The 14,341-nt window shown below is 43.2% G+C and overlaps 1 protein-coding gene across 2 annotated transcripts in view; it reads right to left on the bottom strand.

Annotated features, from left to right (window-relative positions):
- Window positions 1-203: 203 nt before the first annotated feature.
- The window catches only part of NCAPD3 (non-SMC condensin II complex subunit D3), a 43,301-nt gene continuing 29,163 nt past the window's right edge, over window positions 204-14,341 (bottom strand). For both annotated transcript variants that reach the window (XM_044996697.1, XM_044996698.1), the window contains exons 25-35: window positions 9,898-10,035; window positions 9,404-9,537; window positions 9,035-9,234; window positions 8,241-8,351; window positions 7,129-7,296; window positions 5,716-5,879; window positions 5,247-5,380; window positions 5,018-5,095; window positions 1,293-1,367; window positions 1,134-1,194; window positions 204-1,037 (exon numbers count right to left, since the gene is read on the bottom strand). In XM_044996697.1, the coding sequence (XP_044852632.1) occupies window positions 926-1,037; window positions 1,134-1,194; window positions 1,293-1,367; window positions 5,018-5,095; window positions 5,247-5,380; window positions 5,716-5,879; window positions 7,129-7,296; window positions 8,241-8,351; window positions 9,035-9,234; window positions 9,404-9,537; window positions 9,898-10,035 (1,375 nt within the window). In that variant the 3' untranslated portion in view covers window positions 204-925. The remainder of the gene's footprint in view (window positions 1,038-1,133; window positions 1,195-1,292; window positions 1,368-5,017; window positions 5,096-5,246; window positions 5,381-5,715; window positions 5,880-7,128; window positions 7,297-8,240; window positions 8,352-9,034; window positions 9,235-9,403; window positions 9,538-9,897; window positions 10,036-14,341) is intronic.

The following is a 14,341-nucleotide window of genomic DNA, read 5'->3' as shown; positions in this document are numbered from 1 at the left end:
AATGGGTGGGGATCCCACAGGAATTCAAGTATTTATATGGATGAGCACACCGGCTGTTGGGGTGACAGAATAGTAAAGCTTCAACGTAGGCATGGAAGAGACGAAAGCAGTGGGCAGGAAATAAGATGAATGCGGTAAGGCTAGAGATTTATAGAAGAAAATAATTTTCTTGCTTTGAGAGAACCAAAGCTGAGAGGTGGGTGGAATTTGTTCTTTAAACATTTATTTTTCATAAAATTGTAACAGCTGGAAATAAGAACTTGGTCCAAGAGTGGAAATACTCCATTTAGGAAAGAAAAGGAAGGCTATATATACACACAGAATGGACCTTTCATTACACATAAATCCTTAATAACTTGCCATTATATCAGATTTGCAGGTATGGCAGTGTCAAGCTATTCTAGATTTGTAGAAAATATGGAAACTAGTATATTATGAACACGGGACAGCATGACACCAAAGGAATGATTTAAGCCAATAGCCATTCCAGTCATGTAAGGTAACAAGCTGTGACAAACATACCAGGTTCAACCAAGCCAGTATTCCTAATGGCTGCACTTACATACAATGGGCTAGAGCTTATGGCCAAGACAGACTTGCATTTCAAAATGAACAAGCCATAAGTCCTGTGCGGTGAATAGTCAGCCAGCACTAGATACTGGAGCTTCCTGGCACTCCCAGTTGTCCTACAGCAAAGAATGTCATTAACTGCTCCAGTTTATAAATCAAAGCAAACGTGTGTGTGTGTGTGTGTGTGTGTGTGTGTGTGTGGCCTTATTTATAAAAACAGGGTAAGGAGGGACACTTGTACACACAATGATCCATAATTATAACTTTAGAGGGAAGAGGAATAGTTCATGGTCAACGTGATGAAGGGTCTAAACAAGAGCATTTTGGAACTACACCGTGCGTGGACGGGGAAGTATCAGTTGGCTGGTTTCAGGGGAGCTTTCCGCAGGGATTTCCTTAGACTTCCAGTTGAGCTGCTTTTTCTCCTGGATGGAGATTCTACCTTCCACTGACGAGGCAGGGGCCCTCTACAGAAAGGAAACAGAATGATTGTTGGTTTATTTTTAAAAAAGACCCTAGTATTACCGACAGCCACTGGTAGCTAAGGCCTGGGCTGAACTTACGGTTTATCAGGTGACGTCAGACAGAGAACATCTTTTTGTTGATCTTGGGATCCGTTTTTTTCTGCAAGTGACATTTACAAGTGAAACATGCACATTTGATTTTGGGGGGGGGAGGGGGTTGGTTTTATTTTAAAAGTTAGGAGCATGAAAATAACTTGCCTTGAGCTGAAGCAGGTGTGCGCGTCAGGCTGATGAAACTGACCCCAGCCCCAAAGGTCAAGTTATCAACGGTCTCTGAAAGAAACACAGCTCAGCGGTCAGCTTGTAATAGAGCCATAGGGCAAGACAATCCCTTCATACCCAACTCCAACAAGCATGCACACTTCTTTCTGGCCCACTGAACCACGTATCAACTCATCTTTTGCATAGAATAAAGGAAATGCAATGAGATTGGTCATCCTCACAGCCCACAGTCAAGTTTATACCTAATACTGATAGCACTTCTGCAAAAATTTCCTTCACACTGTGTGCTTGGGAGTAGGACGGGCATCCATGACCCTAAACAAGGCAAATCCCTATCCCTTCCAGGTAGTGAAGTCATAGCCCGTGTTAGTATTTTTAGGTTTGCATGTGCTTCAGGAGGAGGATAGAGGCACATATTGCCAAGTGAATTAATAAAACTCTGTAGATGTTTAGCTAAAAGCCTAACTACCCCATACAACAACTTGTTCTTTAATATTTAGAAAAAAAACCCCTTAAGTTCAAATCGGTGTGAATAGTTGTTAATAGGAAGCTAGCAGCATTAGCAGAACACCTCCAATTCCTACAGTAGATCTCTACACTAAGCCTTCGAAGTCTATCGAACAGGAAGCCAAAGAACTGGTCATTCAAGGCCATTCTAAAAGCACCAGCAGCCCTTCCAAGACAAGACTATCGAGCGCAAACCTGTGCCTCAGTCTTCAAGGTAACACATATGCACTTGTTCATGATCATCTGTTTTTCACTATTAGACTTGAAAGAAATTCCATTCTTTGGGGGCTACTGGAGAGTTCTCATTTCCTTAAATCTACAGCTGCTTGTCCACACCATCTCATTCACACCTGGTCGAGCTCCCCCTGCTGGACACACACCAGACTGCTGCGTATGAATGCAAACAGGATCCTGTATGCTTCCTAAGCCCACTGCAGCAAGCATACAGACGTTGTCTCTGACCTCTCAGGATACCGACTCGCTGTCTGGCACCCTTAGAATCCCACAATCCGGCTGCCTTTGGCCATAATCAGGGAATCACCAAGGCATGCCATTGCTGTCCAGCTTTATTATCTATCTTTCCTGAACTGGCTTTTGACTCTTGAGACTGGCCTCTGAATTTCCTGACTTTATGCAGCGAAAGCCTTATCTTAAGGTAATGTGATTTTCACAAATGGTAAACGACTACACCTGCCTCATTTTACTGCATGCTACAGCTTTTTACTATAAGAGGGAGAGAAAGAAATGGCGAACAGAATCACCACCAACTATTCCTTCCTCACTCCCTGTTTTTATTGAAGCCCTCCACAGACCGTGTAGCGTCACCGCTGGTGTTTGCATTTACATTCCATAGTGAAGTAGTCTATTCTCTCCCAGGCCCTCTTACCCATTTCCACTGTGTAGCGCAAACAATAGAGGAGAGAAAGACCCAAGGGTGGCAGAGACTGATCTGCTAGCCACACGAGAGTCTCACAAAATACAGGGATGAGAGCCGGCCTCTTAACATCCGAAGTCAGAAGTGATTTACAAAGAACTGCATCTGCAGGAGTTTTACAAATGCTAGACCAGGGAAAGAAAAATGTTCTCCTCTGATCCTCTAACAACCAGCAAGGCCCAGTGCCATCATGCAGACACCTCAGTACAGATTAACTGAAGCAGCGATAACGCACTGTACAGCTTGTGTCACTGCCGAGAACACAGGCTGCCAGGAAACAAAGCAGGATTTTAGGACTGGTGCCACTGGGGATTAACATTCTCCCCATTTCACAGCATATGGCTCTTAAGTGGAGCTGCAGCGCAAGCCCCCGAGACAGACATGCAGTCGAAGGCAAGATTTCTGCTCTGTATTGCATCCCAGTAGTCATCATCTTATCTGCAAAAAGCATTAAGTGCTCAGATAGTACAGTGGACTGGTGTGATGTAGATAACTAGACAGACGGAACGAGCATAAGAGAGTGAGAACACACAAAGATAAGGGTCAGATTGTCCATTAAATGCAACCAGTTGTCTGTGCTTGGCTTCTGTTTGCACATGGAGATCAGATATTTGTACATGTAAGCAGCCAGTCTGCTGCCTAAATGGCCATGCACATATATGAATACCCACTTGTGTGCACCCGACGTATTCCTACAGGCAATCGTTCACACCTAACTGTAAATATCAGGCCAAAACTGTTTAATGATAGCCGACCTGGCATTGCTACAGTTAAGATGGAGTTTCCTTTATTTTTGTGGGGGAGGAAGTTAATCCCACAGACAGAGCGACTGGTACAGTGCGTGCCCTAAAGAAATTCAGAAGCGGGAAAGGGAAGGGGAGCAGAGGAAATGCACTGATAAAGCAGCTCAGCGCAGTAACGTTTCATAGTCCCTTCCGCATCCATGCTCCAGTACATATGAACAGTACGAAAGTGGGGCTCTGGAACTGTGCTGCCCGCCCAGGAACTACCCCCCAGCAGTCTCCTCCAAAAGGAGAACAGGAAGTGGGCTGCCACATTTCCCACTATCTCTGCCCATGCGTGCCTCATTTAGAAGATCAGAAGGATTTGGATTATTGCCATAAATCATTCAGATACTTCAGAAGTCCTAAGAAATGAATAGTCAACTGTCTTTTATCATCACAAAAGGGATATTGCGTAACACGCAGGAACGCAATCAGAGATGGCTCCAATAAATGGAAATTTTTCAAGGTCAGGATTTGTGAGGCTGTAATTTAGCTGCCGCAGACATAATGGGCAGACACACTTACTAGTGACCTGTGTATCAGAGTTCTGCAGCAGTAATGAATTGGGAGTTTACATAGCTTGTTTCCACAGCTGAGAACAAAACAATGATTGCTTCCCCAACACTCACTTCAGCCGTTATTTAGAGAAGAACTCGCTCTCGGAGAACACTTCATAGGTTATTAATACCACTTTATCAGATCCAAGCCAATTGTACAAAGATCCTTCCGCTATCACAGCTCGTCAACTCCTTCAATGATAGAATAGGTCTCCACGGGGCCCTGAGCTGGACTCTTCATCAAACAGAAGACAAATGCCTAGCAGGGATCTTTTCTAGTGGGGCAGTACTCTGTTCATACTTCTGAGTCAACAGTTCTGAGCAGAGCAGAGCAAGATGATCAAAGGAAGCAGTGCTGAGCACCAACACAGGCATTCTGGGAGATGCAGGTCAGTCTAGGGAGCACTCCAATCAGAGGATGAGCCAGGAACAAGTAGGGGAAACTCCCCTCCTCAGCAGCCCAGACGCTGGGAGAAAAAAGGACCAACCATTCCCCCCATTCAGCGGCCAGGAGTACAGGCCCTATCATACACTGACTCCACACTAAAATGTCATGCTGTGGCTCTCAAAGACTCTATCGTTTGGCCACCACTGCAATATAAATATATACAGAGACAAGTGGCTCTCCAGTAATGAAAGGTTGACTACCACTGCACTACAGTGTGGGCTACGTTGGTGCATCTGTACAAAGAAGGGAGTTCTTGGGCAGCTTGGAACCATAGCTCAGTGGTTTGAGCATTGGCCTGCCAAATCCAGGATTGTGAGTTCAATCCTTGAGGGGGCCATTTAGGGATCTGGGGCAAAAATCTGTCTGGGGATTGGTCCTGCTTTGAGCAGGGCGTTGGACTAGATGACCTGAGGTCCCTTCCAACCCTGATATTCTATGATCCTCAAAAGGTATATAGTTGGGTTACTTACGGTCAGGGGTACTGATTGCTCTGCCCACCAGCGAAATGTTCTTTCCAGTAGACTGTTGGTTTAGGCTACACAAAGATACTAAAAGTAACAAAAAAAGAAAAAAGTTACAGAAAGCTGCTCCTCAAGACAGTTCTACAACCACACTTCCTGCTTAGAGGTCTAAACAACCACCTGGCTTCCACATTAAACCTGTTCTATAACGTGCAAAAGCCAGCTGTTGGCTGCTTACCTTGCTTGCTGTCACTTGTGCTTGCTGGAGAAGAAGGCAGCCTTCCTCCTACACTCTTGCTGCGTTGCTTGTTACTGGCCTCCATGGCTTTCTTGGCAGAGTTCAGGATGGCAAGCGTGCTCAGGGACATCTGCCTATTGGGCAAAAGAAGCCACAAACGCTCTAAGGAGTTTCCTTTTACAAGTCACTCCAGATGAGAAGATGTAGGGAAGATCTTGCTCACTCCCAACTCACTTTCAAACCCCCAGCAACCTCTCTCTTTCTCTCACACACACACACACCCCACCCCACCCCACAAAAGATAAGGCTATGGTGAAATAGCAGGGTTTAACTACTGCTGGTATTCACATTGTTGAGCTGAGCAATGAGAAGATGACAGGCAATGCAATGGCTCTGGAGCCTTGACACACTACTGAATGCCCGTCGGCAGAGCACCATTCTAACCCCTTATAAAATTTGAAATCCATACCTGGGTCTAAATGGCTGCTGTTTCAGAACGCCAGCTCTGGGTGTAGTAAACCCAAACGGAGCAGGGGAAGCAGGAGACCCACACGACAAAGACCGTCTCCCAGCAACAGGTGACTGGGCTTTGTTATTCTGGCCACTAGGAGGTACCACTGAACTTGGGGATTGCTAGGGAAGAGAAGGAGAAATGGGTTTGCCATAATTCCATTGTTTTATGCATGTAATTAAAAGGACTGTCTCCCCCCTGCCCCACTCCCCCCACATCATGTTATGTATACAATGTGTCTGGTTAAGGTGTGCCAAGGAGCAGTATCTACAGGCCAAGATTTTCAAAAATCACTTGTGAATCTGGGTGCTCAACCTGACAGATTTTAAAAGAGATCTCAATTTCAATGGCAGTAGTTGAAAGTCAAGCGCCTTTAAAATGTCATGTTATGTAGCCAAAAACTGACACACTAAGGATCATTCATCACTTTTGAAAGTCTTGACCTACAACATCTGAAGATATATATAATTCAGCTATTTCTAGTCAAGGGTGAGTTACTTCAGTAGAGAGCAACGAAGAGTCCAGTGGCACCTTATAGACTAACAGATGTATTGGAGCATAAGCTTTCGTGGGTGAATACTAAATTCACCCATGAAAGCTCATGCTTCAATACATCTGTTAGTCTATAAGGTGCCACAGGACTCTGTTGCTTTTTACAGATCCAGACTAACACGGCTATCCCTCTAATACTTGAGTAGAGAGACAGTTCTGTTCACAAGGTGTAATATACGGAGAAAGGTCCCTATCACAGAAGGAGCTATAAGAAATACAGCTGCCAGTTCCTCACCCATTGAGAGAAAGAACTTTGCCAGTTAGCGAAGGACTGGCCACTGCCAGCAAATTCAAATGAATGCTCTCAAGTTAGACCTGCAGTTTTTGTTTTTTGTACAAAAATGTTCTCCCTAACTTTTCAGGCTGTGTAGACAAAGGGTTTCATGAGTTTTCTGATTTTATGAACACTGTGCATGGTTTGGATTTATATACCTGAGAATAGCTTGCAAACAAACATTGCAGGATTGTTCTAGTACAAGAGAACCAGGAATTGAAATTGCCTAGAAAGTGAAGTTGAAACTGACAGGTGATATTTTCACTGTGGGAGTACAGAGCAATGCATATAGTATATTAGATTGTAAGATCTGTTTGAATTTATGGATGTGTGAGAGGTAAGGGTTTTTTGTCTGGATGGGGTTTTTAAAACTCTTCATGTCTCTAAAAAAATAAAGCCCTGGTCAGCAGGAACTATAGTGGTAAGAAAGATAAAGGAAAAACAGTCAGGTATTATCCAGTGGTCCTGTAGCATGATTTATAGCTATAGCTATATGACCTGTGGGTGCTATTGCAACATACACCTTCCTCTGGTGGAGCCAGTACCTGTATTATGTTCATGACACTGATGACCTCTGTCTGACCTTCTCCCATCTCTCTCTCCCTGGCCAGTTGCTCTTCATATTTCTTCATGTCATACTCCAGCTCAGCTGCCAGCTGTTTGTCTACTGCAAAGAAGTCTTTGATTTCATTCCGATAATCTTGCATCACTTCCTGGAAGGCACAACAGTCAAAACATCTTAAAATCTCTTCTGACCAGCACTTACTGCCCATGTTCACATCATAGCTCTGAAAGTACATAAGAAAATGCTAGCTGGGACAGCAGAACTGTTTCTGTTTAAATGAAAAAGAGTCTATCAAAGAGGTCTGCTGCTGATTCATGACTGTATAATGCTACTCATTGTTATGAACATTGAAAGTTTATGCCCACTCCACAGAGCGAAGCCTTTTACTTAACGTACACAGCCCTCATCTGTATTCCCATCACCACCAGAGCAACCTGGCTATAGGAAAGGAATGGTTTACCCTACAAAGCTGTACAATACATTTCACTGGGTTTCAAAACCTCCTCATATGGTGTTAGAGCTCTGCATCAGGACTGGATATAACGGGGGCAGGAAAAATATACTTTGTTGTGGGCAGGATTGGGTTGGTGGTAATTTGCACTTGCACTAAATCACTCGCCAGTTTGTGAGAAATAGAATTTCAGCAATGTGAAGTAAGTTTGTTTGTTTTTTTAAATAAAGGTTTTAATACTTAAATTTAAGCAAGGGATAAAAAGAGAGACTTGATGTCTATTATAACAGGAGTTCAAGTATTTTTTACATGTTTTAAGCAAGATTTGTGTTATTCTTTTAGCGGTAAAAATTGTGTCTGAATTCCCTGTGTGTATATATTTAAAAAACAGACTATTTTTTGTTTATTTTTTTTAGTAGCATGTGGGGATCGGTCTTGTGGGAGTTGTGAGATCTAAGGTTTTTGCAGTGAGAGCGGGATAAAAATGCAAGAAACAATGCAGGAGCAGGTGGGAGTGGATACTGGGGGGCAGGTTGGGAGCGGGATTAAAAAATAGTTCACGCAGGGCTCTACCTTCATTCTACTTCTGGCCACGCTTCCAAATTCACAGCCTGAGAGAAAAATCACAAGTCTTTCCTTACCCGGAGATAGTTTAGGAGGTCTCTTAGAGCTGGAATCCTAGCCTGTTCCAACAAAGACTTCAACGAAGTGATTATTGGGATGATGTTTTCTATGAAGTTCTTCTTCTGAACCTGTAGTTTAAATAACACAAAACACCTAACATGACAGAACAAGGGATGGTTCATTTCATTCTTATATAGATAAGTGGCCCCTAAGCAATAAACGAGTAACAGCTTAGTGTGCATACATCCCACGTGTGTATGAGCATACACGTAGCATAGTGATGGTTTCACTTTATCCCAATACGTGATCTTCCTTTTACGCTGGTCTACGTCAGTCATTCTAATGGCAAGTTGCTGACTGCTACATCAGATCCTATCATTAACTTCAAAAGCTTCACCCGTCAGTGTCTCCTAGAGCCAAACTGAGCCATCGTGTAATTCCATTGACTATAGTGGAGTCCTGTCTGTTTACACCAAGTCTGAACTGGGCTCTTCAACAAGGGAGGAATCATTTTAAACATGTTAGTCACCAAACTGCTGTCACATTCTAATTCAAATTGACTGTTCAAGTGTAGGTAACCTCCAGAAATCAGCACTCCTTTATAGGACATTTTCATTTTGCAACACATGCTGCTTGCAGATTCACCAGCTGTCCCCAAATCACAAGGACTGTATGGGCATATAATCTGCGGAGATGGGTGGCAGTCCCTACTATAGATCAATGACTTTAATCAAGATCGCCCCTAGTTGCAGATTTAGATTTCATTCAGTGCTGTGCCCACTCTTCCCACTGCATGCCAAGTGGTACTCACTTGTGAGATGAGTTTCTTTTGTGCTGCCTGCATAACAGCATTGGCCATGTCCATTTCATCCTCAATTGGCTGGATATCTTCATCTTGTTTAGATCTCATAGCAGACAGTTTGATCTCTTTGCAGCTGAGGACTTCAAATGTATCTGAGAGCAACTCATTGGCTTCCATGTCCAGTGGGAGGATGCCATCCACAAAACATGCTGTAAGAGATCAGGAGGAGGAAGATTTTTATTCCCAGAACCATGCTGCTAAATATAAGACAGGGCAGAAGGGTCCCTGTGCTGCACCCAAAGGATGAACAGATGCAACTGGCTCATCACAGGATTTATTTTTACAATGCTCATTCTGTGCCAAAAATGATGCCCCTACCCAGGATGTTCAGGCTGATTTTAGAAGTGATGTTGAACCTTTGCTCATCTGTAAAATGCTCTAGCAGGAACCTGTAGATCTGCATTCTTTTTCCTTTGTTATCTTTCCCCTTCAGAGAGAAGAGATTCTTCTCCCTGTGTAGATAAAGCCATTTTACCTCAGGCCAACACATGTACATGGAATTATAGAAGTAAAAAGAATTTAAATCTGGCAAGAAACATTTGAATGCCACCTTAAAGGTCTAGAAACCTACTGCATAACACATACACACACATTCTATCCAGAAGTCTCTCATGGAAGGTGACGGGAGAAGGCAGAGTATTGTTATCTTAATATGAATTATTCTTAGGATTTTATCTTTCATTGCTGCGCACTATAAAAAGTGACCATGAAAGCTTTGCTCCAGGCCCAAAGACTGCATGCCCAGCACCACACTGATATTCACATGCAACTCCCATTAACATTAAAAGAGAGGTGGCCAAATATTCACTGACCGCTCACTCTGGGGGAACTTGTTGTACTTCTCGTGTTTCTCATAGCTGTTGAAGTGGAAAATGCACTCGATGAAGTGTTGGGAGAACATGACTGGATTCCTCTTCAGTAATAAGTGCACCAGGCAGAACTCCCCAAACCTGGATACAGGGTTGAAAAATTAGAACCACCAGAAAACCTCTTTCATTTTGGAGGCCACCTCCTGAATTATAGCGAGGTGTCCAGCAAATTCAGCAACCCAACATGTTGTGCTCAACGTGGCAGAGACAGACTCTGCGGAATTAAATCTTCCTCAATACGACATTTAACCCTTTCCCTCCCACATCAGGGCCTTGAGAAAGATGCTGAACTATTTACTTTAAGCCCCGTTTTCCCCCCATCCAGAATTGTGCTGAAAAGCTTTCAGCATCTATGGTGCAGGTTTATTTCTATTTATAATTCAACACTGTTAAAAGAGAGAGAGAGAGAGAAGTAACGTTGGCGAACAATAAACCAGGCATAACATTTTCAATAACTCTTAGGCCTTGTCTACACTACGGTGGGAGATCGATCTAAGTTATGCAACTTCAGCTACGTGAATAACGTAGCTGAAGTAGACGTACTTAGATTTACTTACCGCGGGGTCCACACTACGCTATGTCAACAGGAGACGCTCTCCTGTCGACTCTCCTTGCGCTTCTTGTTCGGGTGGAGTACAGGAGTCGACAGGAGATTGATCTGCGGTTGACTTAGATGATTGCACGTTGATCCCCAGTAAGTGTAGACAAGCCCTATAGTGACTTACAAGCCTAAGTCCTGTTTTAAAAAGTGACTTAGACACTTAGGAGACTAAGGCCCAGATTTTTAAAGGTATTGAGGCACTGCTGCACCCAGTACCACAACACCTAGCAGATTTAGGAGCCTACATCACATTTTGAAAAGGATTTAGGCACTTAGAGTGATTACGGCTTTAGCCTGGACAATGGTTAGTTGAATTGATAATACAAAACTCTGTTACAAACAAAAGGCTTCTTCATTCCTCTCAGCCTGGAACACACTGTTGTGGATCAAGACAGTAGTTTAAACCAACAATGACAAAAGGTTTGCAAGCTGAGTGACCTTGGATTATGTTGACTGTAGAGATTCAGGTTTGACTGGGAGTTTGGCCACACACAAAAGAAGGAAGAGGAAAAATGGATTGTGGTTAAGGCACTCGACTAGAACTCAGAACAACTAGATTTAATACTTGGTTTTGCCATAAACTTCCTGTGTGACCTTGTGCAAATCACTTAGTTGCTCTGAGCTTAGGTTTCCCATCTATAATATGGAAAGAAGAGTTTCTCCTACTTCACAAGGGGATTGTGAGGATACACACAGTCATGTTTGTGTCATGCTCAGATATGACAGTGAGGAGCACTATGAGAATGTGTAAATATAATCTCAGTTCAAAGCTACCCACCCAAATGGCAGCTGCTGCTAGGGACAGGATGCTAAATTGGAACAACAGGACTCAAATGCTGGAAAATATATGAAAGCCTGCTCAGATAAAGGTTTTTGGCAGAGCAGTGTGGGGAGACAGGACCAGGAATGCTAAAGTACTGAACTGGAGGGTCTCGGCTAGAGTGAAGTGCACAGGCACAGCTGTATATGAAAGCTTGCATAGTGCTTACTCGCATTAGGTCTGGCTCTTGCCAGTGCTGCTGGCTGTCCACAGCAAGCCAAGCTGAGGGGCAAAACAGTAAATTCCGTGAGACATTAGTTTGCAACAAGCAGTCCCATGTCCTCGAAATGGACTTTAACTTATGAATTCAATTAACTTTGCGGGTCCACTTTTTGGTTTTTACACTAGAGGTCTGGGCAGAATTTTCAGGAGCAGCTGAATGGGTTGCGCATGGAAAAGTCATAAGCAACACTTAACTGATTTTACTTCCTATCGAGAAATACAAAGGATGATGCTCACTCAGGAAACACCTGTGTACTGGGAAAATATTAAGGGAGCTTCCTGGACTCAGTTATCAGTGATCTGAACATTGGACAGAAGCTGAGGCCTGGCCTGAGGCACAAGGGATACCAACAGGTGGAGGCTAGGCATGTTTGCACAGTGTTAAAGCATTCACAAGGGGAATAGATTGGAAAAAAAACCTCTGGCCTGGAAAAGGTTTTGGTGCAGGGAGCTCTTATGTATCACTTACTCTCCTATGTCATTCCTTCACCATCTGATCTGACATTTTATATTAGTTTCCATTCTGCCCTTTGCTATTCTGGGAGATCAGAAACATGTTCCCTGCTGAAAGTTCGAAGTCATTTACCCATATGCACCTGGCTTTAGGTATCACCTGAGTTCTCTGAATTCTACAGAAAGGAAGATGGTATTTGCTCTATATGTGTAGTGTGAAATGCAAAGGGTTTGAGATCTACCCCTGCACCAATGCAGGGGTCAGAACTACAGGATACCTTAGTGAGAAACGCTTGCATGAAGTTAAGCCCAGGGAGGAGATAGGGGAGGGACAGAAACAAAGCTAAAAAGCATCTAGTTGGAACATGATTTCTAAACACGGTTCATCAGAGTTTGGGGGGGACGGGGACGACCCTAACAACAAACATTGTTAGACACTCATTTTGTCTAGACCTGTGTTTAAAGGGGATCTACAAAGGATTTTTAAAAAGAGCCATGGGGCCACTTTGGCTTTATTTATGATATCCATAAGGCCTGTCTTTTTGGGAAGGGGAAAACGGAGGGGGTTTCTCCTTGCTTTTTTACATATGAATTTCAGGTCTTGTCTGCCATGGAACAGTGTTGTCTTGAGAACTAGGGAAATGCCAGCACTGGAAGAAAAGATATTACCAATAAAAATGCAATAATATGTATTACCTCACCTCCCTTGTTTCTAGCATTGCAAGAGTTAGAGAGTGAAACCTGAGCTATTTAAGGGGAGGAATTTTTATCATCAGCTCTTTAACTCCAGTTATTAACATTTTAGACATTTGTTAAAGATTCAGCTACTCCCACTCCACATACGAAAGAAAGAATGACAACTCACAAACATGCTCTCCGACATCCAGGAGATACACCTGAAAAACCAGGGAAGACCAGACTTGCTGTTTCTAAGTTAGAAAGCAAGCAAAAACTTCTCAACTCTCTCAACCACATTTTTCCATGCCTTATTAAATCATAAAAGGAAAAAAGGGCAGAAGCCATTTAAAAAAAAAATTGCCTTGCAGCTCACCTTTAAATACATTCCCTAAGAAAGTCCTAAGGGCCTCATAAAGTTCATCCCCATTTGAGCAGGCTGCCCAAATTAATCAACTCTCCATGCAACTGTTACAGATGTGATTTAAGGCAAGAATTTGAGTGCTAAAATGAAGGCGAAATCATTCAGTCAGCAGCTCGGCAGGCCGTGCCTAGCAATTGCAGCTCATGTAGTCAGTGAGAACATTCACTGACCACACGCAGGCAAAACCCAAGCATGTTATGGTGAGGTAAGAAGAAAGCTTGAACCTTTGCTATGATTCACTGTGCTTTGGGAGCCTACTGGTGGTCAGACCATTAACCCTATTAGACTGTAGGTTTGTGGGGTTCAGTTTACTATTTCAAATGTAAATAGCTATATTGGCATTGAAACAACACAGATCATTGCCCAAGGAAACCTTTTCATTCTGGTACTTTAAATTGGTCATTGGAAAAGAAAATGTTAATGGTTTTAAAAAGGAGCAATCATCAGGTCAGTAGGGTTGTTTTCCCACCCAAAAAGGTAAAAAAACAGTATTGATCTGAGAGAATCAGTAACTGTGCTGATTTAAGCAGCATTTTATTTCAAGGATTCAAATTGAATTCAATCTACGGTACAATAAAACAACAGGAGAAGCTGTTAATGTAGAGGAGCAGTAGTTACCTTCTGATGTGCCTATGACTGGGGTATATCTACGGTCATCCCCCTCTCCTTTCCCCATATCAAAAATCACCAATTATGTGCAAGAGAATAAGCACTTGACAAATTAGTTTATTTGGCAAGAGTACAAAGCAGCAGCTGAAAATCAAAGCGTGTGTATGTCCTACTTCCCAGAACTCAGAGAGGGAAGAAAACTAAACAAAAATCCAATTTTATACATTTTGCAAAGTTAGTCATTGCAAGGCCAAGAGCTGTATGTCAATCCCAGCCTGGAATAAAGAGTTTTTGTCTGTGTGCACCTGCTGAATATAAATGCCCAGAAACAGGCTCCCAACAGAAACTGTTATTGTTCCGTATCTAAAGTGTTGTGAATAAGATGCTGCAATGCCGCCACCTACTGGAACGAGCCAGGACTGGACATTATAAAAGCGCTCATGAACAGCTCCAGACTGATGGCCCTGGCTGTAGTCCTCAATTTATTTGGAATAGGCAGGAACACTGGCAGCGGTTGGGCAAGCTTCCACTGCACGCGTCATCTACCCTCCATTCCCAAGAGGAGCAACCTGCAAGGGAGTTC

This window comes from Mauremys mutica, chromosome 22 (genome assembly GCF_020497125.1).
Source record: "Mauremys mutica isolate MM-2020 ecotype Southern chromosome 22, ASM2049712v1, whole genome shotgun sequence".
Classification (NCBI taxonomy): domain Eukaryota; kingdom Metazoa; phylum Chordata; order Testudines; family Geoemydidae; genus Mauremys; species Mauremys mutica.
This window is presented reverse-complemented; position numbering and strand designations above follow the sequence as displayed.